The 26,394-nt window shown below is 37.8% G+C and overlaps 1 protein-coding gene across 6 annotated transcripts in view; it reads left to right on the top strand.

Moving 5' to 3' along the window:
• SMAP1 (small ArfGAP 1) overlaps positions 1-26,394 on the top strand; it is a 187,459-nt gene that overhangs the window by 90,802 nt on the left and 70,263 nt on the right. For 5 of the 6 annotated variants that reach the window (XM_008263098.4, XM_008263099.4, XM_002714530.5 and 2 more), the window contains exons 3-4: positions 10,140-10,225; positions 21,169-21,244. In XM_008263098.4, the coding sequence (XP_008261320.3) occupies positions 10,140-10,225; positions 21,169-21,244 (162 nt within the window). Of the gene's footprint in view, positions 1-1,248; positions 1,370-10,139; positions 10,226-21,168; positions 21,245-26,394 lie in introns of all 6 variants that reach the window. The other variant, XM_070073896.1, reaches the window with a different exon arrangement.

Raw genomic sequence — 26,394 nt, 5'->3', positions numbered from 1 at the left:
AACTGTATGATACTTAGTAGAAACCTTTCATTTATTTAACTCTTAATTCTTATACTACCTAGTCCAGGTAGAATGGAGAGAGTGTAGTTAGATAAATAGTAAGCTATTTGAAGGTAAAGCTTTAAATCCTCAATGAAGTAATATCTGGTAGAAAATTGTTAGATGGTGTTGAGTGAATACGCATATGAATAGAACATCTGTAAATATTAAATTTCATTGTATACATTTTAGATATCTAGTTATTCTTCTCCCTGTATTGTGTGACCGTAATGACTACATGCTATCAGGTATAAAACACTGGGCTGGTATTGTAGAACTGGGTTCTGGCTATATTAAATACATAGTGGGTTATTTCAGCAAATCATTTCCTTAGAGCTTTTTAAAGTATGTATTACAGTATCTAGTCAAATACTTTTTAGCATTTTAAAACTTTTTCATTAATATTTTTATAGTCACCTTTAATTGCTTATGAATTATTAAAACATACTGCACGGTACAGAGGGCATTCCAGGAAGAAAGATGCAGAGAGCATGTTGTATTTGAGAATGTAAGGTAGGATTTTGTGACTAGAGTGCTTGGTGTAATTATGTGTGTCATAGGAGGTAAAGGTGAAAATGATATGCAGAGACTGGTTTGATCCTGTGAATGATAGGATATGGGACAGGAACAGAATAGAGAGCTGTTAAAGTGTCTTAAGTTGAAAAGTAACATTTAATGTTCTTTCTTAGAGGATAAATCTAATGGTCTTGTTGCTGCAGTAGTCCAGGCAGTTGATGACCAGGTCTAGAACTAAGGTAGCAGTGATAAGGTTGATAAATGGGAGCAGCCTGTAAGAAATATTAAGGAGTTAAAATCACTAAGACTTTTGGCAGGGGATGGAAGAGTTTGGGGTGACTCAAGAACTGGACCTTAAGCACTTATAATGAAACTAGTGGTTATCCCTGGGCTTCAAATGGAGTGAATTTCATAGTCAGTATAGATGACAAGAGTGAGTTGTGAAACATATGCAGATTTTCATAACAGTGTTTTTTTTTTTTTTTTGCTTTTAAAAAGGATGCATTCTCTGAATTTGTAGCAAATAACAATTAGATAAGTCAAGATCTGTGAATTTCTAGACATTGTTGAAACGTATGAATTAACAAAGAAAAAAATCTCCTTGCAAAAGAACATGAAACTAGAGGAATGGACTCTGTATTAAATATTTCCAAAGAGTTCCTGAGACCAAAAATGGTGGCCCTTCTTTTCCAGCAGCTGGAATCCAAAAGATCTTGAAACCAGTCCTGAAAGGCTTGCTCCCATGCAAGAAATCCTGATGGCTTTTGAGAGGAAGATAGAGAACTATTCTGGAAAATTTCAAGTGGTAGTGGAGGTGAGTCACTGACATGAAGAATTTATTCAGGGACTATAATTATTCATTTGTCTTTTTAAATAGAAGGGTTTTTTTTTTTTTTAAAGCTATTTATTTGATATACAGAGAGAGAGGGAAAGAGACACATACTACATACACATACACAGAAAAAGAGAAGGAAAGAGAGAGAAAAAGAAAGAAATAATTCTTCCATTCACTTGTTCATTCTCCAAATGACCACAACGGTTCAGGCTGGGTCAGGCTGAAGCCAGTGGCATGGAACTCCATCCAGGTCTCCCATGTAGGTGGCAAGGACCCAACTACTTGTACCATGTTCTGATTTCTTAGGAGCATTAGAAGGGAGCTGGATCAAAAGCAAGACAGCTGTTTCCCTGATAAGGGATGCGAGAGACATCTTAACCTGCTTTGCCACTAACACCGGCCCCAAGAGGTTTTTTTAAAAACACGGATTCAGCTAAGGCAGTTGAAAATTATAGTCTTAAGCCGGCGCCGCGGCTCACTAGGCTAATCCTTCGCCTTGCGGCGCCGGCACACCAGGTTCTAGTCCTGGTCAGGGCGCCGGATTCTGTCCCGGTTGCCCCTCTTCCAGGCCAGCTCTCTGCTGTGGCCCGGGAGTGCAGTGGAGGATGGCCCAAGTGCTTGGGCCCTGCACCCCATGGGAGACCAGGAGAAGCACCTGGCTCCTGCCATCAGATCAGTGCGGTGCGCCAGCTGCAGCGCGCTGGCCGTGGCGGCCATTGGAGGGTGAACCAATGGCAAAGGAAGACCTTTCTCTCTGTCTCTCTTTCTCTCACTGTCCATTCTGCCTGTCAAAAAATAAAAAAAGAAAAATGAATAAAGAAAAAAGAAAATTATAGTCTTTGTAGTTTTAAAGATTTTAATGAAAATAGTAGAGCCATGTATTCCCTACTGCTGGCAGAAATACCATAAAACTTTGAAAAAAATTTCAGTCCTTAGCAGCAGTACTGTTTAAGAAGATGATACTGGGAAAATACATGATAATTAAATGTCAGACTTGTATTTTTACTGTGAGATCTACTTGGATGGGTTTTAGAAATATGTATGGGGGCTGGCACTATGGCATAGTGGGTAAAGCTGCTGCCTGCAGTGCCAGCATCACATATAGGCACCAGTTTGAATCCCAGCTGCTCCATTTCTGATCCAGCTCTGCTATGGCCTGGGAAAGCAGTAGAGGATGGCCCAACTGCTTGGGCCCTTGTACCAAGTGGGAGACCAGGAAGAAGCTCCTGGCTTCGGATCAGCACAGCTCCAGTAGTTGAGGCCAATCGGGGAGTGAACCAGAAGATGGAAGATCTCTCTCTGCCTTAACTTCTCTTTCTGTGTAACTCTTTCAAATAAAATAAATAAATCTTTTTAAAAAATGCATGTATTTGATTTGAATCATAACCCTACTTGAACTGTCGATGGTGTTTATTTAGATACAGTGCAGAATTAATATTCAGTTTTGAGAACAAGAAATGTATGCGCATGGCGCAAACCTCCAAGAGTGTTAAAAGTATAAAGTGATCAGTTTTGTCCCATATTCATCTGGTTTCCTCTGTTGAAGCAACCACATTTGTCAGTTTCATGTGGATTCTTCCTGAAAGATTTTATATATATACCAGGGGTCTTCAAAAAGTTTATTGAAAATGGACATTATCTTTTAATTTCATTTTCCATGAGCATGTAAAGCCTCTTCTTACATACAAACATTTAAGTGATTTATATTCCTACACAAAATCTGACCTGGAGGTAGGATTCTTTTTCCCCTCCAATCTGTTCCTCAGAAAGTTGGGTTGAAAAGTTTTATTTTTAATAGTTGTATCTTTCTTCCTCTGTATTTAAAATAGACATTTAGCATCCTTTTATTAGACATTAATGCTTAAAATCTATCAGTTATTTTAATGGGTTTCATTTTTGGCATTGGGAATTTAGAAGACCTAATTGCAACCTAATGGTAGCCTAATCACTTGCAATACTGCTACTCCATTATTCTTTCCACTTACTAAAAAAAAGTAAACTCCAAAGGACAAAACAAAAACACAAATACAAATTTGTTATTACTATCCACATAGCTTTCTAAAATAATGCATCAGCATAACTTTTAGTTTTATTCTTAGTGACTGAGGGTCAAAGTCAAGGATGCATCGCAGGGGACAAATAGGAGGAAGGTATGGAAACAAAGGGATGATGCATAGAAATGGGAAGTTCTAGGAGCCACATTTATAGCTGCTGAGCCTGGAACAGACTGTTTTTGGCTTTAATTGGTCTAGAACAAATAGAAGCTGTCCCCATATCTTGAAGTAGTTTATCACCAAGAGAGTTCTACATTCCAAGATTTTTAAAAGGTCAAAATAAGGAAAAAGGCAAGTGGTTTTTTTTTGTTGTTGTTGTTGTTTTTTGTTTGTTTGTTTTTGTTTTTGTGTTTTTTTTTTTTTTTTTTTTTTGACAGGCAGAGTTAGAGAGAGACAGAGAGAAAGGTCTTCTTTTTTCCTTTGGTTCACCCTCCAATGGCTGCCGTGGCCGGCGCGCTGCGCCCATCCGAAGCCAGGAGCCTGGTCTCCCATGCGGGTGCAGGGCCCAAGCACTTGGGCCATCCTCCACTGCCTTCCCAGGCCACAGCAGAGAGCTGGACTGGAAGAGGAGCAACCGGGACAGAATCCAGTTCCCCAACCGGGACTAGAACCCGGGGTGCTGGTGCCGCAGCTCACTAGGCAAGTTTTTTTTAAAGATTTATTTATTTGAAAGAGTTACACAGAGAGAGGAGTGCCAGAGAGAGACAGAGAGAGGTCTTCCATCCGATGGTTCACTCCCCAATTGGCCTTAACGGCTGGAGCTGCGCCAATCCGAAGCCAGGAGCCAGGAGCTTCTTCTGGGTCTCCCATGTGGGTGCAGGAGCCCAAGAACTTGGGCCATCTTCTACTGGTTTCCCAGGCCATAGCAGAGAGCTGAATGGGAAGTGGAGCAGCTGGATCTCGAACCGGTGCCCATATCGGATGCTGGTGCTTCAAGTCAGGCGTTAACTTGCTGCGCCAGAGCGCTGGCCCCCAAAATTGCACGTTTTACAAGAGGTCTTCAAAAAGTTCGTGGAAAAGTCTGTGTGTTATGAAACTGCATGGATTTAAATTTTGTTTTCTATCAAGTTATCTTTTAATTCCATCGTTATATGAACTTTCTGATATCCCATCCTCTTCTCAAGGGAAGGAATCATTACTTTCAGGTGGCTTGTCATTTATCTTTTATTAAATATTTAATTATTGTTTCCTGACACTGACAGTGACTTAACTCAGCTACATTTTGTTTTTATTTGTTATTACTACCTTTTGTCTTTACTACCTTTTGTCACTTATTTATTTTAAGTCTCCATTTTCAAGGAAACTGTGTGTGTGTGTTTGCTGCTTATGAATTTGTCACTGGAGATGCCCCACTGACATAAAGTAGTGATTTTATTTTTATATATACAGTATTGGCACATAAAGTTTCTTGTTGCATTTGTTTGCCACTTACTGATTCTGCTTAGTTTTTAAATTTCTGCCTACTGCTTATTATGGTTGTTAGTTTTAGTTTATTAAATTTGATATCAGAACATTCTAGTGAAAACTTTAGATCAGTAGCTTCAGTTTCTCTTCATTTACTGTAAAACACAGAACACTTAGAGTATATATATATATTTTTTAAGGATTTATTTATTTCAAAGTCAGACTTTTAGGGAGAGAAGGAGAGAAGGGGAGAGAGAGAGAGAGAGAGAGAGAGAGAGAGAGAGAGATATCTTCCATCTGCTTCTTTATTCCCCAAATGGCTGCAATAGCAAGGGCTGGGCCAGGCCAAAGCCAGGAGCCAGGAGCTTAATCTGGGTTTTCCACATAGGTAACAGGGACTCAAATGCTTGGACCATCTTCTGTTGCTTTAGCAGGTTATTAGCAGGGAGCTGGATCGTAAGTGGAAAAGCCAGGACACAAATTGACACCAGTGTCATAGGCAGTGGCTTTACCCGCTGTGCCATAAAGCTGACCCCTAGTTTTTGCTTTTTTTTGTTTTTTGTTTTTTTTTTTTTTGGGCAATTAAGCTTCCATTGAAGACTATCCCAGAAGACTTTGCGTATTATGTTTCAGACATTCAAGAAAGAATTCATGTAGAATTATTTTCACAATGCAGTCCCCCAGACAGCCTCAACTATTTTGTTGTTTTTAATGTTAAAACTGACTATGTGAAATGTTTTGTTATTTAAGAAGTTTAAGAAATAGAAATGGTTCTGTATGGTTAGTTGTGAAGACAGTTTGTCTGGCCATAGATGCTTTTCAGTAATTCGAATAGTATTTTTTGAAATTGAATCTCATGTAATGTATCAGTCTTCAGATTGGTAATGTTCTATATACTGGGTTATGCAGAGAAACTAAAAAAACATAATTTACAAATTAATGAGGGCATGATACCTTTAATAGAAGACTTTGGAATTCTAAGGCATGACTTGCTATACGATTTCTAAATAATAAAACCTACTTTTGTAATTTTAACAGTGGTTTTTGATGAAAATTATTGAGTCAAAAAGTACAATAAATCTTTCTAGGAATACATTATATAATGCATTAAAGTAGAGCAGACCATATTTAATGGGAAATGTAAAATTAATTTAAAAATATGTTCTACCTAACTTGGATTTGTTGTAACCATGAAGCACATAGTTCTTTATTTATCAATATGATAATTTATTTTCTTAAAGTAAAATGAATGTTGAGTTTGTATTTAAAGTATATTCTTACAGTAATTTATTTGTCAAGAGTATCAATACATTTTCAGTTCACTGGCTGTTTTGTAATTAAAAACATCTTAATTTTGAGATGAGCTATTGTTTCCTAAGTAAATATCTGTATAAAAATATTTTTAAGACAAACATAATAGAAACTTTAAGTAATTAGTTGTCTTCCTCTTTACTTTTGCATTCTTGACATGTGAGAGAAGGTACACCCAAATACACACATACGGATGAAATGACATGACTTCTCTAAAGCTGGAGAATTTTCAGAATTACTAATGTCTTTGAGCTTGTGTTAGTTTATTTGATAGTCTTACAAGTATCCCTCCTGTTGGATAAATTGAAAACAGTATGGAAAATTTAAATTTTTCAAAATAATGCACAGTACTTAGGGTCTGTCTTTATTCCTAGGAAATAAATGGTAGAAATTAAGGTATGTAGCTCATTACCTATAGCTTTAATCTTCTACTGGTTACAAATAATTAAAGATTACTTGTTCTTTTAAAATAAATACATGCCATTTATCATCCTATTTTCATTTTTTTATAACCAGTCTACTTGTCCCAGCTTTGGGAAACCAGGTCATTAATTACCAAAGAATAGGCAACTAAAATTCCCCTTTCTGTCTCTGTGTTTGCTAAAACAGTTTGGTTGAGGGAATTTAAGAAAAAAAGAATAATGTTTAAATCAACAAGAATGATGTTTTCATAATGGAAACAACACTTAAAGTATGCCTCTATCTTGTAAAAGTTTCCTAGATGCTATTTTTGATGGGCTACCACACAGTAAAAAGGATTTTGAGTGATAGAACTTGATTGTAGTCTTTGCACTTTCACTGATGCATGTGTGTTACTCAACAGAAAAAATCTTGCCATTTCATTGTGCCTTAGTTTCCTCATCTGTAGAATGAACAGTGAGTCTCTAAAGCAAAGAGCCTCGTGTTTATATACCTCGCTGGGCATAGTCCCAGTTCCATTGGATGAAGCCTGAGATATCTAAACTACTGATGGCTGGTGTTGCTTCTGTTAAAAGTTGAATCATGGGAGATGTGCTTTTATGACTGTTACTTAATAGGTTGGAGATTAAATTTCCTCTCCTATAAAACTAAGGTAATAAAGCCTATTTTAGGGTTGTTTTGTAATTTAAAATGGTAAATATCAGTGTATTTATAGAATATTGAATATAAGTATATATTCAGCATAACTGTTACACTGTTTTCTTTATGTATTTTCTCCTGCCAGTTACTGAACATAATTTGCTCTGTTTGATTCTACAGCCAATAGAGTCCATTTTCATAACTGTTCTTAGGGTCCTTCATTAGGGTGTCTTGAAACCTTAATGCAGTTAGTTTGTACCATATTCTTTATCATTTTCCCAGAAGACCAGCCCATTTTCCCTACCACTTGGCCCTAACAGTCATCTCCATATTACTCAACCTTTCATCTCCACTGATCCTTTCACTGCTGATCCCTACTGTACTTTTTTATATATTTGACATTATCTTCTGTAGTCTCATAAAATGATCTCTTTATATCTGTGATGCCATTGAATCTGTTTTCTTCAATCCCAGCAAACACATAGAAGCAACTGCACCTTGTTATTTTTTGGCAGTGGTCTCCTCTAGAAGCATCTTACTATTTTAGTGTACTTCTCCCTTTTAGATATTTATGCCTCCTTTTATTCCTACTATCAAATTTTGGTGGATAACATCACTAGAACGATGCTTAATAATTTGGGTTAATGTACATATATACCTTGTTCCTAATTATTTTCTAATTAGTCAAAATAAAATATTGATGACTTGCATAAATAAATGTGTACAATCATGTTTGTTTCCTAGACTAATAAGGAAAAAATGTGTCTGTTATAAAAATGTGTCTGGTATAATAAATGTGTCTGTTATAATTGATGTATATATAATACATCAATTCTAAGATGTATTCTTCCTCAGAGATGTTAAAATATGAAAAGCATATAACTAAAGATTGATAAGATATTGTATGTATAATAGATGATGCTTTTAATCATCAACTTTTGTTTTTAAAGGTTTACTCATTTATTTGAAAGGCAGAGTTACAGAGAGACAGAGGCAGAGAGGGAGAGAGAAAGAGAGAGGTCTTTCATCCGCTGGCGTACTCCTCAGATGGCTGCAATGGCTGGAGCTGAGCTGATCTGAAGCCAGGAGCCAGGAGCTTCTTCTGGGTCTCCCACAAGGGTGCAGGGCCCAAGGACTTGGGCCATCTTCCATTGCTTTCCCAGGCCACAGCAGAGAGCTGGATCGGAAGTGGAGCATGCAGGACTCCCAACTGCTCCCCATATGGAATGCTAGCACTGCAGGTGGCCGCTGTATATGCTGTACTGCAGTGTCAGCTCCAGTCGTCAACTTTTATGTTAAAATTTCCATGTACTCTTCTTGCTTACCTGGTAGAAACTTTTCCCATTTTCTTACTGTAACAGTTTCAGAGACCTAAATCTAGATGACTTTTTGCTTCATTTTAGATACTCTACAGTCTAAGAGGCATTTTTTCTTTCCAAATGTTTGATGATTTTATGATTATGTAACTTGATCATCCTACTTCCAAATTCATACTATGGCTCAGAGATGCAGCATTATCTGAGTATTAGATATGGAAAACATTTTTTTCCCTCTGTTCAGGAAAGGTGAGCTACACAAGGTTTCTAAGTCCTCCCCACCCCCCCCAATTACATAATTACATTTTAGCTTCACTCATACTCATTCATGCCAGTATCCACCATGACATAATAGAGCCCTTTGATCTTGTACTGAATGTTCACCTTATACAAAGTTTTTCATCTTACATAGTTTTGAAGCTCAAATTTATTAGCTTCTGTTTCATCTTGGGCTAAATAACCACCTTCACCTTTAATTCTGTTTCTGGCTGCTTTCCCTGTTACTTCACTTTCTCAGTATCTCTAGGGAAGTGACTTATAAGGGGATGCTTACATAGAAGTAAAGTAGAATAGATACCCAGAACTGAGTATATTGGAATTTTGTATATCTAAAATCTTTCAGTTGGGAGAAGAGTCAGGATAATTTTTATTTGAAGGAAGATGGTTCTGTGTATACTTAAGTGCAGCACCTCAAGATTGACGTTGGTTAATCTGAGTCATTACCTGAGATGTGTAGGGATTTGTGTCTGGGAAATCAGAAAAATAAAGTACAAAAACTGTTCTATTTGTTAAAAACATATTAAGGAACTCAGGGTATATTTATATATATATATGTATATATATGATATGATACAACAATTATATATTTTTTGGTAAATCTTTCATTTAGTTTCAAGTAGAATATAAAGAAACTACTGTTTGGCTGGTCATTATAGATAGAAGATACTGAAACTTAAACTGGTTGAAATGATTATCAAATTGTTTCATGTCACAGCTTTTATGTTACAGATTTCAGGGAAGAGGTAATTTGCAAAATTTGTGAATAAAATTTGACCATTAGCCCATTTTTTTGTGGGGAAGGCTTTTAGCAGAACATCATAGGACCTTATAACCTCAAAGAAATAAACTCAATTCTGTGATGTTCTAGGCCAGCAATATTGCTTTTTTATCTAACCTCCCTTGTGATCTTCATTGTAAATCATGAGACTCCCAGAGTACTTTAAAGCCCCAAAACAGAGAAAACTTGATTTTGTTTCGTTAGCCATGGCAATAGCAGCATTGTTTAAGTGGTATATATAAGAAATAATACTTTCCACAACTAGGGAATTCACTTTTAGGAAGTAATGAATATAAAGGTGGTAAGGTTTACACAGAACACAGATGTTTAGAAGTCTGTGGATCCATTTGTGTTGACAGATATGAAGGCTTAAAAATAGGTTTCTAATTTGAACTTGAAAAATAATTTTATAGTTGTGATTTAAATTATTTTTCTAAAGAGAAGAGTTTTACATTAGAAATAATGTTAGTATTTATATATGTATTTGCATATAGGAATTACTTTTTAATGTAAACATAATAAAAATTCTTGATTTTCTTTTATTATAGTGCATGCAAGATATGGGAAATACTAAAGCAAGACTACTTTATGAAGCCAATCTTCCAGAGAACTTTCGAAGACCACAGACAGATCAGTATCCTTTAAAACTTGCTCATTGTGGATTTAAAAAGAATTAATTCATTTTCATAATTTGTATCTATCTTATCTGTTAGTGTTTAGGAAGGTGTGAACTTTATCTTGCTATTGTTCATTAAAGATAGAAATTGATTTTCTGGGCTGGTGGTATGGCATAGTGGGCTGGGCCTCCGCCTGTTATGCCAGCTCTCCATGTAGGCACTGGTTTGTGTCCCAGCTGCTCCTCTTCTGATCTGGCTCTCTGCTGTGGCCTGGGAAAGCAATGGAGACTGGCCCAAATGCTTGGGCCCTTCCACCTGCATGGAGGACCCAGAGGAACCTCCTTGTTCTTGGCTTCAGATCGGCCTAGCTCCAGCCATTGCAGCCATTTGGGGAGTGAGCCAGCAGATGGAAGACCTTTTTCTGTGTCTCTCCCTCTCTCTCTGTAGCTCTGCCTCTAAAATTAAATAAATTGATTTTCCTTGAGCAACACTTTGTATATAAGTAGGCTTTTAAGAAATTTTATTTATTTATTTAGGAGGCAGAGAGAGTGAGCAAGCTCCCTTCTGCTGGTTCATTTGCCACATGCCCACAACCAGTTCTGGCCTGTGGATGAAGCCAAGAACTCAATCCAGTTCTCTTATGAGGGTAATAGGAATCTAGCCAGTCAGTTGAGCCACCACCAAAGCCTCCCAGGGTTTGCATCAGCAGTAAGTTGGAGTCAGGAGCTAAAGCCCAGTATTGAACTCAAGTACTCTGATACGGGATGTGGCATCCCAGCCAGCTACTAACTGCTTGGCTAAACATTCAGCCCTGTAATAGGAATCTGGTAAATACATGACACATATATTATTTTTATGTACCAAATTCTAAAATGTTATAACTGGCCTTTTTGCTTGATCTCTGTCTTTTTAAAAAAAATTTTAAAGATTTACATATTTATTTGAAAGGCAGAGTTGCATAGAGAGCGCTCTCATCCACTGGTCCATTCCCCAAATGGCTGCAATGGCCGGGGCTAGGCCAGGACAGAGCCAGGAGCTTCCTCTTGTTCTCCTACATGGGTACAAGATCCCAAGCATTTGGGCCATCTGCTGCTGCTTTCCCAGGTACATTATCAGGGAGCAGGATCGAAAGTGGAGCAGCTAAGACACTGCCAGCATGGTAGGTGGTGGCTTAACCCTTCATGCTGCAATGCTGGCCCTGATCTCTGTCTCTTGATTGGAGAATGTCTGTTGTTTATTGATTTATATTATTAGAGATTTGATTTGTCTTTTTAAGCCGTTTTTTAAACCGTAAGAATCTTGTGATTGCTTTAATTTACTCCCTTTTTGCTCTGAACCCGCAAACCTGAGTTCATATATAAGATGCCTCAAGCTGAAGAATTCTCCTCTTCTGCAAGTTTTATGTAATTATATTTATGTGAAACAGTTTAGTATTTAGGCATTTAAAAGGCAGATTATATATTTAGTGCAATTACTAAATAATTCATGTTAATGTTTTCTGTTAATGTTCTATCTCTAGGTTGTACAACTGTTTGCTTTATTATATATTTGCCTTTATAAATGGATAGACCATTTTCCCACAGGCATTATGCTCAGGATGTGTCTCACATTTGTCAATGATAAAATCATTTGATTCTATGGGATTTCTGAAGGTTTATATTGGAGTTTGAGAAAGTAGGTCATAAAAACTGCACTGCTTTGTCAATAAGTTTATCTTCTAAAAAGATAACATTAATGATTTTGACAATGAAATGTAGCTTCCTAAAGATGAATTGCATGTTACTCATTTGTATAGTTTAACAGTGTCTGATTATTTTTATATTTGGACAGAAACCTTTTTTTGTTATTATTTTATAATTGAAAAGTTAGTAATTTTAAACTCACCTTTTTCTGTTTCCACCTTCCTCATCATTTTCCCCCAAATTAAGTAACCTGATATCCAAGGCAATTTTTGTTGTAGGAAGATCCTAGAGTAAGAATGGGAGGTACATTTTAGATGTGGGAAAAAAAATGAGCAAAAGTATGGAGGTAGGAGGAAATATGACCTATTAAGTGTTTTGTTTTTTTTTTGTTTTGTTTTGTTTTGTTTTGTTTTGTTTTGACAGGCAGAGTGGGTAGTGAGAGAGAGAGACAGAGAGAAAGGTCTTCTTTTTCCCGTTGGTTCACCCTCCAATGGCCGCCATGGCTGGCACGCTGCGGCCGGCACACCACGCTGATCCGAAGGCAGGAGCCAGGTGCTTCTCCTGGTCTCCCATGGGGTGCAGGGCCTAAGCACTTGAGCCATCCTTCACTGCCTTCCCGGGCCACAGCAGAGAGCTGGACTAGAAGAGGGGCAACCGGGAAAGAATCCGGCGCCCTGACCGGGACTAGAACCCGGTGTGCCGGTGCTGCTAGGTGGAGGATTAGCCTATTGAGCCACAGCGCCGGCCACCTATTAAGCTTTTTATGTGATAAAATTATGGAGGAGGTATCATAAGAAAACTAAAAGATGTTTTGATCTGGATTATAAAGAGTTTTCAATATTATAGGGAACAATTTGGACTTCATTTTATTGGCCCAAGGGGTTGAAGTGTTTGGAAACACATGAAGGACTTTGAAACAGGAGAAAAAGTAGAATATTAGCTTTTCAGCACAGGGAAGATATTAATTGGAGGTAAAAGGAGATCCTAGAGGTAAAGAGACCATGCAGAATGCTATTTTTAGCTCCAGCATGAGCAGTAATGAAGATCTAAATTATTATAGTGGTGTTGAGAACACAGAGAAAGAAATTGGTAAAACAGGAGCAGTTGGGCTATTTTGAGATTGACTTTGATTCTGAGCAAGATACTGAGATGAACTCAGAGCTTCTAGCTTATATGACTGTAAAGCTTATTTATTTACTGAGACACTACCAGATGGAATTTAAGATTTAGAAATGAAAGATAATGAACCATGCTGCATCACCCTAGGCCGACTGGGTGTTTGCTGGACATAAAAATGGAGTTACCTATTTAGTAGCTAAAAATATGAGTCTGGACCCTAAAGAAAGCAGGGAATGCCGATTGGGGAGTCACTTAGTCTTTAGGTAGTGTAAAATTCAGGAGTGAAATTATGTTCACTTACAGTAGTGATCTTTTGTTCTTTCTTAGGTTTTTTTGTTTTTTGTTTTTTTTTTTTTTTTTAAGAATCTTAGCGATACTCTTTTCTTTTCCTCTAAAAAATGAAGAATAGAGCATGGTAGAAGGAGATAGAATCAGGCCAACAAATCAATGTCTTAGGATGGGGATGGAGAACATCTGACCCATGGGTTGTACAGGGTCTGTAAAATCATTTGGTCTGGCCCTGCCAAGGCGACTGCCAGTGGTACTCAAAATTGAATAAATTTATAGCAGGCTAATTTTTTAAAAGGATTATTTATTTATTTGAATGGTTGAGTTATAGAGAGTGAGGAAAGAAGAGACACAGTGAGAGGTCTTCCATGTGCTGGTTCACTGCCCAGGTGTCAGCAACGGCCAGGGCTGGGCCAGGCTGAGCCTAAGCCAGGAGTTTCATCTGGGTCTCTCATGTGGGTGGCAGGGGCCCAACTACTTGGGCCATCTTGTGTTGCTTTCCCAGGCACATTAGCAGGGAGCTGGATCAGAAGGGGAGCAGTAGAGACTAAAATGGGATACTAGCATTGCATGCAGCACTTTAACTCACTATACCACAATACTGGGCCCAGTGGGCTAATCTTTAAGTTGATAATTTTGTATGAACCATGAATAATGTTACAAATATCCAAATGACCCTTGGCAGAAAAAGAGATTCCCCACCCCAGTCCTAAGTGGTTGTTACCAATTGCTTGCTTGTTTTAATTTATTCTCCATCTTTTTGCTACCAACCCACAAACCTGAGTAGATAGATAAAAAGCTTCAAATTGCAGAATGCTTTTATGAAAGTTTTTGTGTATGTGGAGGGGTTGGATTGTTTCTTGTTTTGGTTTTGGCTTCTCTTGGATATTGCAGGCTAATTTATTTGAGGTTCTAAAACGTTTTGGGTTTACTGTCTATATAGTACCTTACATAAAAAAGCTGCTTTCAAGTTATTTGTCACTATGATTCCAGGTTGTTTTCACATAAGTCTGAAAGATATTCAGAGAAGGAAGGACAGTATATAGCTTCTTTTGTATCTCTGTGTATTGAATTCTTCTCTGGACTATTCTGTATAAGTTGGTAGGCATACCATTTCTTAAGTAATTATCATCAATTTTATGATAAGCCTTATAAAAGTGAGGTTGATACATTTAAAAATATTTGGTTCATATCTAAAATTTTCAGGAAAGATAAGTTTTTTTTTTTTTGACAGGCAGAGTGGACAGTGAGAGAGAGAGACAGAGAGAAAGGTCTTCCTTTGCTGTTGGTTCACCCTCCAATGGCTGCCACGGCCGGTGCGCTGCGGCCAGCGCACCGCGCTGATCCGATGGCAGGAGCCAGGAGCCAGGTGCTTTTCCTGGTCTCCCATGGGGTGCAGGGCCCAAGCACCTGGGCCATCCTCCACTGCACTCCCTGGCCACAGCAGAGAGCTGGCCTGGAAGAGGGGCAACCGGGACAGAATCCGGCGCCCCGACCGGGACTAGAACCCGGTGTGCTGGCGCCGCTAGGCGGAGGATTAGCCTAGTGAGCCGCGGCGCCGGCCTGGAAAGATAAGATTTTTATAGTGAATTGATTGGTGTCTGGTATCTAAATCTTTGACCTTTGACATAGTGAAGATAATTATACTGGAAATAATAGATACAGTAGCTTTTTGCATAATATGGGTTTGCCTTATACTAAGTACTGCATTTGCCTTTTATGTCTTTCAAAATAGCTGCATGAGATAGAGCGAATCTTCTTTTCAGAGGGAGGAGGTAGGGGCTGGGTGGGGTATCCAAAGATCTATTAAAAGTCTTCTGGGGGCCGGCGCCGCGGCTCACTAGGCAAATCCTCAGCCTACGGCGCAGGTACCCCCGGTTCTAATCCAGGTTGGGGCGCCGGATTCTGTCCCGGTTGCTCCTCTTCCAGTCCAGCTCTCTACTGTGGCCCAGGAGTGCAGTGGAGGATGGCCCAGGTGCTTGGGCCCTGCACCCGCAATGGGAGACCAGGAGGAAGCACCTGGCTCCTGGCTTCGGATTGGCGCAGAGCGCTGGCCGCAGCGCGCCAGCTGTAGCGGCCACTTGGGGGGTAAACCAATGGGAAAAAGGAAGACCTTTCTCTCTGTCTCTCACTAACTCTGCCTGTCAAAAAAAAAAAAAAAAAAAAAAAAAAAGTCTTCTGGGGCCAGCTTTGTGGTGTGGTGGGTTGAAGCCCAGGCCTGCAGCACCGGCATCCCATGTGGGCACTGGTTCTAGTCCTAGCTTCTCCACTTCCGATCCAGCTCTCTGCTATGTCCTGGGAAGGAAGTAAAAGATGGCCCAAGTGCTTGGGCTCCTGCCCCCATTTGGGAAACCTGGAAGAAGCTCCTAGATACTGGCTTCCTTTCTGTTGAGCTCAGGCTATTGTGGCCATTTGAGGAGTGAACCAGCAGATGGAAGACTTCTCTGTCTCTACTTCTCTCTGTAACACTTTATTTCAAATAAATAAAGCAAAGCTTTAAAAAAAAGATAAAAAGAATCTTCTGAAAGCTTCTAGACTTTCCCTCCTATTTAAGGGCTCTTGGAAATTATTTAATGATCGTCTCAGTGAAATTATTGTCACCACATTTGAGTTTTGATGGCCTTTATATATAGGCTTATAGTGTGGCACTCTTTGTAACTAAATCAAGATCTAGGTGAAGATTTCAGCTCTCAGTAGCTGCTGTGATTCGTGTTTGGATTATGTGTATGTATGCTGTTCTTAGCTCAAGCATGCTTATTTGATTTTTACAAATAACACTACTGCTTTCAAAGCATTTACAAATTATGATCAAATTCATATAGGTGTTAATCTTTCGTTTTTCACTAAAAGGTAATCTAATGGTTGCTGGGAGCAGTTTGAAAAGGGACTTTGCCTGAACTTAGGTAGACTACTACAGTTAAGAATATAAATTGATACAAGTACAGCTCTTGGACCATGAGCCCATGCATGCTCCATATCCCATATAATACTGTAACCTTAAAAATTACCTTAGTTATTACAATAGTACTTTTATCATTTCTTCTTTTAATTATGTGATTTGGTTGTTTTATAAGGAAGGCTAGTAACAAAACTAGTATCTTCCCTCCCCCCCCCCTTCTCTCTCTCCCACCCACCCGTTGGTTGTTAAAAAGGTCATTGCTCTTTGAAAAGCTTAACATCTCTATGCTTCTATAGATATAAATATAGTTGTCTTATCTGTGGAGGCAAGTAGAACCAGATTGCGTTAAAAATCATATAATATGGGATCTCATTGCATTCTAAAAAAGAATTATTGCTTTTTAAAAGCTTTACAGTTTATAAAAGTCATGCAAAAGCTGCTCTGAAAAGTGTAATTTCTCATGTGATGTGGTTAATTATAGGCCTCACGTGCTGGTAGGTGACAAATGATAAAGCTTTACATTAAGCTTTTCATTATTAGTATTTTTGTCTTATCTGAAAACTTTAATTATTTCAGTTCCATGCGATCTATTGTGTGCTGAAGCTAATCAGCAGTTCTGCTTTGAGCTTTTCAAAGTTTTTGCTCCTGTCAGTGGTGTGTGTTTGAAACTGGAAGATTTTGTTCTTTGGGAGTAGATATTAATTTAATTGTCTCTGAAATGGTATCTTTAAAGAAAAGGAAGAAAATCTTAATAGGTAAACAACATGTTAAAAGATAAAGCATGTAATAATTAAAAATTTTTCTGGGCCTATAGAGTACCAATTGTTAGTTTTGGCATTGGAGAAAATTAGGGTTGCTACAGTGATGCTTTATTAACTATAGGCATGGAGAAGAATCTAGGATATTTTGATGTCTGTGTACTAAATCCTAAATCAGCCACTTAAACTTGAATTGTTATTAATACAATGAGTCTTCAGGAAGTTACTAGAAAAATCATATTATGAAAATACTGTGTGTGGATTTCAAAATATTTTTACACCAAAATTTCTTTTAATTCTGTTTTTCCACAAACTGAAGTACCCTCATAGAATCTTTACATTGATTGTCTGAAAATATTGCTGTTTCTAATTTTTAAAATCATATTATTGATCTACATCAGTATAACTATATTCTTACATCTCAAATGATATTTGGAGACTGGCAGTTAAAGATGTATATTTTCTAGTCTCCAAATTCACTAATTCTTCTATTGTTTCTTGTTTATTTACCTGTATGAGCTTAATGATAATGCAGGGCATTTTAACCCATAACAATGGTTGCTAAGTAGTTCCCCTCCCTACCACAGTCCCTATCTTTTAAAAGGTTTGCCTGTCAGGGCTGGTGCCATGGCCAAGTAGGTTAAGCATTCACCTGCAGTGCTGACATCCCATATCGACATCTGTTTGACTCTTGCCTATTCCACTTCCACTCTTAGCTCCCTGTTGGTGGCCTAGGAACATGTAGAAGATGTATGCGTGCTTGGGCCCCTGCATCCGAATGGGAGACCTGGAGGAAGCTGCTGGCTCCTTGCTTCGGATTGGCCCACCTCCAGCCTGTTGCAGTCATTTGGGGAGTGAACCAGTGAATGATAGACCTCTCTCTGTCTCTTCCTTTATCTGTCTGTAACTCTGCCTCTGAAGTAAATAAATACAACTTGATGAAAAAAAAGTTAGCCTATTAGAATAGCTTTATATTAATAAGAGCAAAAAGTTACATAGCATTCACAATTTATGATGCATTGCTCTTAGTTCTTCACATATACTAATTTATGTATTACAGTAATCCTATGAATTATTAGTATTATTCCCATTTTAAAGGTAATGAAACTATGGCGCAGTAACCATTAATTTTCCTTTCTTTCTCTATAGATTTGCCTGTTCTGGATTTTTCATGTAATTGAAAGAATATATTAGCTTCTTGTGTCTGTTTTATTTCACTTAGAATAGAGCTTTGAAGTTCTCCATGTTGTAACAAACATGAGTCCTCCATTCCTTTGTATAGTTGAAATTTTTATGTTGTGCAGATATTCCACATTTTGTTGATCAATATTTGAGCATTTCTATCTTTGAGCTATTATGAATAGTACTACTATGATTTCATTCCACAAATTTTTACTTGAAAACCTGTCTTCAGTTCTTTCAAGTATATACTCAAGAGTTGCATGGGCAGGAGGGAGGGTAGAGTGGGAAGAATCAGTATGTTTCTAAATTTGTATAATATAAATCATGTGAAGTTTTTATACTTTAGGTAAAATTTTTAAAAGTTGAAAAAAATTTAAGACAGTCCTATATGTTTTCTATGGTAACTGTTTACTGATAAATGTGTCCTCTTATAAATCCATCTTGGCAGTTCTTTGCCCTCTAACATTGAATAAAATTCAGGAGGCAGTAGCTACGGTTCTTTGAACCCACTACCTGTTTTTGTAAATTAAATTAGAATGCAGCCATGCTAACTCATTAATGTAGTTTCTGTGGCTGCTTTGGAGTCACATAGGCAGTTCTAGGTAATGAACATCTACACCAATTGTACTTTAGTTCTTTAAGGTCAAACTAACAATGAAACATTGACTTGCATGTGGGATCTTATTTAAAAAAAAAAGTGTGAGGACATTCTTGCTCTATGAGGCATGCAGGAATTGAGAACACAGGACTGGCATTGTGGTACAGTAAGTTAGGCAGTGTCTTCAACACTAATTGCCAGTTCAAGCCCCAACTGCTCTGCTTCCATTTCAGCTGAACATGACCCTAGTACTTGGGCTCCTGCCATGTGGGAGACCAGGATGGGGTTCCTGGCTTCTGGTTGGGCCTGGTGCAGGCCTGGCTGTAGTGTCCATTTTGGGAGTGAACTAGTAGATGGAAGATCTCTTGAACTCTGTTCTGCTCTGCCCTCTCCTTTGCCCCTCCTTTCACTCATCCTCTGCCTCATTGCCTTTCAAATAAATACAGGGATATTTTAAAAAACAAAAAAGGAAGCTGAGAACAACCAAGGACTTAGCATGTGTCCTAGACCACAGTCCTTTGGATGAATCCCGTGAAATTTAAAAAACTAATTTTATGGCATGTAATGATTGTTTTTTTTTTTTTTTTAATTTATTTTTTTTGAAAGGCAGAGTTACTGAGAGGCAGAGGCAGAGAGAGAGAGAGAGAGAGATCTTCCATCTGCTGGTTCACTCTCCAAAAGGCCGCAGTAGCCAGAGCTGGGCCCATCTGAAGTGGGGAGCCAGGAGCTTCTTCTGGGTTTCCCACATTGCACCATCTTCTATTGCTTTCCCAGGCCATAACAGAGAGTTGGATCTGAAGTGGAACAGCTGGGTCTTGAACTGGCGTCCATGTGGGATGCTGGCACTGCAGTTGGTGGCTTTACCAGCTACACTACAGCTCTGGCATCAAAGTTTTCCTGTTTTAATAATGTATTTTATTTATTTTTAAAGATTTATTTATTTATTTGCAAGTCAGAGTTACACAGAGAGAGGAGAGGCAGAGAAAGAGAGGTCTTCCATCCACTGGTTCACTCCCCAATTGGCTGCAACGGCCGGAGCGGTGCTGATCTGAAGCCAGGAGCTGGGAGCTTCTTCCTGGTATCTCACACAGGTGCAGGGGCCCAAGGACTTGGGCCATCTTCCACTGCTTTCCCAGGCTATAGCAGAGAGCTGAATTGGAATTGGAGCAGCCGGGTCTCAAACCAGCGCCCATATGAGATGACGGTGCTTCAAGCCATGGCATTAACCCGCTGCGCCAACAGCTGCACCAGCCCCAATAATGTATTTTATTATGTCTTTGTAAAACAGTTGTAGCAACATATCAATTTGATCTCATGTCATTTTAAAAAATTGTTTACTTGTGTAATTTTTGAAAACATTTCTTATAATATGTAGAAACCTTGGTTTTAACTTTTTTTTTTTTTTTTTGACAGGCAGAGTTAGAGAGAGAGAGAGAGAAAGGTCTTCCTTTTTCCATTGGTTCACCCCCTGAAATGGCTGCTACGGCTGGCGCTACGCCAGGAGCCAGGTGCTTCCTCCTGGTCTTCCATGCGGGTGCAGGGCCCAAGGACTTGGGCCATCCTCCACTGTACTCCTGGGCCACAGCAGAGAGCTGGACTGGAAGAGGAGCAACCGGGACAGAACCGGCGCCCCAACCAGGACTAGAACCCGGGGTACCAGCGCCACAGGCAAAGGATTAGCCTAGTGAGCCACAGCACCAGCAGTTTTAACTTACTGCCTTCTTTCTCTGTTCTTCAACCTTGCAAGGAAAAAATTGGCCTGTATTCTAATATACAAGGAATCCTATATGACACACTAAGAGACAGCATGAATGATAGAGAATAATACAGTGATTGGAATCACAGTTACTTTTTCTTTTTTCTTTTTTTACAGGCAGAGTTAGTGAGAGAGAGAGAGACAGAAAGGTCTTCCTTCCATTGGTTCACCCCCCTGGAATCACAGTTATTTAATTTTTCTAATTCTTTATGACGTAAAAATAATTTTTTATATCACTGGTTTATGAGAGAAATTAGAGGAAGCAGAATATGTAAAACATATAGCACACAGGGTCTTATACATTGTGGATACTGCACAGATGTTAGTTTCCTTAATACTTTTTTTAATACTTAATACTGAAAACCCAGAATGAACTTGAATTTAGAGTTTGCTAATGAGGGTGATAGTAGTGGAAGAATTAAGAATTGTGGTCAGTTACTTTTCTTTCTAGAATTAGGTTGGGTGGTTTTTGATAAATAAGTAAATAGGAAAGAGGTAGACTTCGGGAGAAAGAAAAATGGGATACAGAATTTAGTTGAAGAATTAGTGCTAAGGAATGTAATAGGTTGGGGAGCAGGACATTTAAATTTGGAATCTAGACTTTGTGGAAAGGAGTAAATAAAGACAAGTGGCCATTGTTACCACACTCATACTTTTCCTTAAGTTACTTGTTTTCAGAGCGGTGGAATTTTTCATCCGAGATAAATATGAAAAGAAGAAATACTACGATAAAAATGCTATAGCTGTTACAAATGTAAGTAAAATCTTTATCATCAATTGATGTTTTTGAATGGGTTTAAAACTTTTAACGTTCAATACAACCCAATTGTTTGTTGTAAAAAGTGCTAGTTACATATGTTTAAATATTTGAATACAAAAAATTCTTTGGTCATGAAATGTTGCTCTTGCAAAGCAGAACTCCCAGTTCAGAGAGGAGCATATTCTAAATGAATCTGATAATTACATATGTGGCACTTAATTAACTTTCTGAAATTTAAAGAAGATAAAGTGACTAAATGTAAAAAGGAGAGATGATTATTTGCTAGATTCTGAAAATGCAGCAAAAAGAAAACAGGCAGTTCTATTTTCCCTGAAGGCTTTGATGAATTTGCTGAGTAGCAGCCTAGGAATATATTAAAACATGGCATTTGAGCTGGTTATTATCAAGCATTTTAGTTGAGAACTTATTGTAATAATCAAATATATCAGCTATTTTTTTTCCCGACTAAATGTTTCTATCCCACTTAATTATAGTTTAAGGCTAATTGCCTTTATTATTGAAATCATTTCTTGGCCTTTGATTCCTAGATTAATAAACAAGCTATAAATCGGTTAATCTTCTGGTTGAAGTCATATCTCAAGGAACTTAGAAGACAATATATATAGTTTCATCTCCTTTTGCATGCAAACTGGGTTTTCCTGTAAGTCCATATGGAGAGACAATATACTAAAACATTCAAATCTTAACAAAGTAATATTTCAGTGCGTTGTCTTTGACCATGGAAAAAACTTGTTTAAAAAGTTTTAAATTATCATTAGTGTATATTTTGGAATGAAGAGATCCCTCTGAGTAGTTTGATCTGCAGTACAGTGAGTATGAAATGAAATACGAAAGACTGATAAAAATTAACAATTTGTTGAACATTATATTTTAAAATATCCATAAATTTAAGGTTAATTTAAGCATTGTAGAGCGAGGAAGTAATAGTACTTTAAAGTATAAGTAGCATATTTTCATATGAAATGTTAAATAATTTAGTATATTTTATAAAACATACTACCTTATATTTATTATTCTTTTTAAAATCCTAAATATTTATTGTTGTTCTGTTATATTTGTATTTGTAGATTTTTTTTCCTTGGCAATAATTTGAAAGTTATTTTTATGTAGTAAAATACAGGAAAACAGTTTTATCTTTGAATGACAACTGTGACAAATGTTATTATCGAGCTTGATTTGATAATAGTGTATTAGGAGAATTTCTTCATTCATGGATATGTGATGGAATAAAATATTTAAAGATTAAATGTAGCGATGCATGTAACTAGTCTTCAGATGATTTAGGGAAATCTGGCAGCTGTGGGTTGTATGTGTTGTGTGTGGATATATGTAAGAGTGTGTATATGTCTATGGAGAGAACAGTGTTAATGTTTGGTGAATAGTAGTGATGTTTATGGAGGCATTTGTTCTACAGTTAGTCCAGTTTTTATACACTTGAGAATAAAAATTTCACGGCATGGGTTGTATACTGTTGGGTTTATGTTACTAATGAAATTAAAATTTGGAAAAATCAAAGATGTAAATCACATTTACTCAAGGGAAAATATATCCCACCTATCCCTTTCTAAGCAAAATAATGATTGAAGAAAATGAGTTTATATTGTAGGGAAGTTCAGAGTATTTTTCCTTTTTTATGTTGGTTACTGTGCAAGTAACTATGATAATGAGAATTACATTATATATTTATATCCAGTGTTTTGTCTTCAGTAATAGATAGAGCTTTATCATAGTAGAGATAAGACCAGATTTAAAGTTAACACAGTATGAGGCAAAATATAAGGAACTTGTATCTAAGGTATTTAAGGAGTATTAAATCACTTATTGAATATCTAAAGAGAAATAGTTTGAAAACTAGTTGTATTCTGATAGAGATGTCTCGAGTGGCTGTTAAATAAGATTCAAGTGACTGTTACCCTCATATTAAATGACACTAACTGCTGTGGATTTTGTATTTTTTGGTCTGATTTTTTAGTTTGTCTCCTCTTGTTTCAGATGTCATTTTTTAGCAGTATATGTTGCTGCCCTTAATTTTCTAATTTTCAACAGCGGCATTGCAGGAAGGACCTAAAGATAGAACCTTTCTCTCTGTGTAAAGCAGTGGTTTTTGAATCTTTTTCAAACAAAAAACAGCACACATTTCTTGTCCTCTATGATATGAAAGTTTCAAATACAGTAACAAGACACAAAGCAATAAAGAACAGAAAACAATGGCAAGGACTTTTTGCTAATTTTCTGAAATATGTCTCACTGCCTTCCATGCTGCCCATGTCTGCACGCTGCCCCCCTGCAAGAGACTTAGAAAGAGAGACAGAAGAAGATTGACAGAGAGAGCTCCCACTCCCTGGTTCACTCCCCAAATGCCTACAATGGGTCTGGGCCAGGCTGAAAGTGGTAGCTAGGAGCTCAGTCAGGAACTCACTTGAGTTGTCATCAGCTGCTTCCTAGGTCTACATTAGCAGGAAGCTGGAAACAAGAGCCATATGTGGCTATTGAATCCAAGCAGTCTAATAATACAGGATGAGGGCATCTTAACCAGTAGGCCAAATGCCTGCCCCCCAGGTTGTTTAATGTGTATCTAAACTAGGTCTCATCAGAATGCATCATAAAGAGTGTGAGATGGGATAGGATAGAACCTCTGCCATTCTTATGGATTTATTTACAGTTGTGTAGATTGGCTTCAGCAAGCTATTCTTAAGTATGGTGTCTGGTCATATAAACATCGTAATTCTGAGAAAACAGAGGCTTATATGTATTGTTTTCATGGAAGGAATTAGTGGTATAGACTTTATAATCTTGATTATGGTGTGTTACTGTAAACATAAATTATGAGAAGAGGCTTAAAGGGGAAAAGCAAAGTTTAGATAAAGGCAGAAACAAAGGAAACTATGTTCTAAGTATAAGTGCTTTTGTATTGGAAAGAATTTTCACTGGTTGGTAGTCTCAAACAGAAAAAGAGGTATTTTAGGTATTTCTCTTTTTGTATACTCTAAAGTGTATGGTGCTGGATACTTTGTGTTTATTTGTATTAACTGTTTTTTTTTAATTTATTTTTTTTAAAAGATTTATTTATTTATTTGAAAGAATTACACAGAGAGAGGAGAGGCAGAGAGAGAGAGGTCTTCCATCCAATGGTTCACTCCTCAGTTGGCCGCAACGGTGGGAACTGCACTGTTCTAAAGTCAGGAGCCAGGAGCTTCTTCCAGGTCTCCCATGCGGGTGCAGGGGCCCAAGGACTTGGGTCATCTACTACTGCTTTCCCAGGCCATAGCAGAGAGCTGGATTGGAAGAGGAGCAGCCAGGACTAGAACCGGTGTCCATATGGGATGCCAGCGCTTCAGGCCAGGGCGTTAACCCACTGCGCCACAGCGCCGGCCCCTTGTATTAACTGTAAATACTTTCTTCCCTTCATCCCAAGGTGTGTGTTAGCCTCTTATTTTGAGCTTAGGTAAGGAGTGACAGAGACTGCTGTTGAAGTCCCCTTGGATTTTCAACTCCATTTATTCATTTAGTTATGCAACAAACATTACTAAATATATGCCATGTGCAAAGCACTGAAATTGAAAAAACTTTTATCCAAAAATAGCTTACTCTCAAACATTTAGCAATACAATGTACATGTAAAATGAATTGTATTCTAAGGTAGATTATGGTAATTGTTAAAACAGAAAATGCTGAGGGAACACAGAATTCAGGTAGCAGTATTTTCTACTACAACTCTTACAGGATATATGTTTGAAATGATCCTTAATAGAGAAGTAAGATTTCAGCCAAAAGGAAATACACTGATATGCAAGAAGAAGAGGTTGAAAATACAGAAAAGACATCTTATGCTGATGGAACACTTTATGACATCAGTTCTAAAATGAGATGAGGTGGAAGAAAAGTTCAAGTGTGTCATTTGGTGTTTGAGATTTGGTGAGTGGACCATGAGGTGAGTGAGAAAGAGGACTTTCAGGTGTGTAAATGAGGAGAAGAGAATAAATGCAGTATGAGGGGGCAAGTCTCGAAACGCAAGATGGGGTTTTGTGGAGGACTTGAAAGCCTGACTGTTCAGAATTTGGCACTTTTTTGACTAACGGATAGTTATTATATTAATTTTAGTAACCATTTAACAAGTTACAGAAATTTAATGTCTTACAACAATACAGATTTACTCTCTTACATTTCTTTATGTCAGGAATGTGGGCATAAGTAAGTTTTCTGATCAGGATTTTAGTAGGCCAAAATCAGGGTTGTCCAAAACTGTGGTCCTCCCTGAGGTTCAGAATCTTCTTTCAAGTTCACAGTTATTGTCAGTATTCATTTCCTTATTGCTGTATGAATGACTGAGGTCCCATGTTCTTGGCAAATGCCAGCTGGCACCCGCTGTCAATTCCTAAGGGCTACTGTTGGGCATTTGCTGGATAATCCCATCACCTCAAAGCATTTCTCTCACAGTTCAGATCTCTTTTTTCAGTAAGGGACTACTGTCTTTTAAGGACTTACCTGATTAGGTTAGACCAGTTCAGGATAATCTTTAGATTAATTCATCATCAATGATTTAGGATCTTAATTATTTCTGCACAATTCCTTCTGCTTTGCCATTTAATAACCTGACACAGGGAGTGCCATCCATTGTATTCATAGAACTGCCTATAGTCAAGGGGAAGGCATCATTAGTGTGTATACACCTAGAGGATGGGCATTTTCATGGTTATCTTGGAATTTTGCCCACCACGGGATACAGAATGAGTCTGCCCTTTCTGGTTGTCCCTTAATTCAATGAGTGGTAGGGAAAGTTTGAAACACACTTACTGTTCAAATCTGACCTGTCTGCACTAGCTTACTTAACCAACAGTGAATCACAATAGGAAGCATGGTGATGAAGGGAGTTCCCATATCTAGCAAGTCTTTAGTAATCCTTGACATACTCTAAATGCTCCTATTTCCAATTTATATTTTTATGTTCTGCTTCTACAGAGTTGGAACAATGTGATCCTTATTACAGATTATCATCTTCTGAAGTGATTTTGTAGCTTTTTAATTTTTTCCTTTCTACATAAAATAGATTTCTAGCAAGTAAATATCCAATAGGACTAATCAGCTTTAAGCCAAGGTATAAGGCATAGTTTTGACCCTGAAAG

Source organism: Oryctolagus cuniculus, chromosome 5 (assembly GCF_964237555.1).
Source record: "Oryctolagus cuniculus chromosome 5, mOryCun1.1, whole genome shotgun sequence".
In the NCBI taxonomy this organism is placed as follows: domain Eukaryota; kingdom Metazoa; phylum Chordata; class Mammalia; order Lagomorpha; family Leporidae; genus Oryctolagus; species Oryctolagus cuniculus.
The sequence above is the reverse complement of the archived record's forward strand: the minus strand, read 5'-3'. Positions and strand labels throughout refer to the sequence as shown.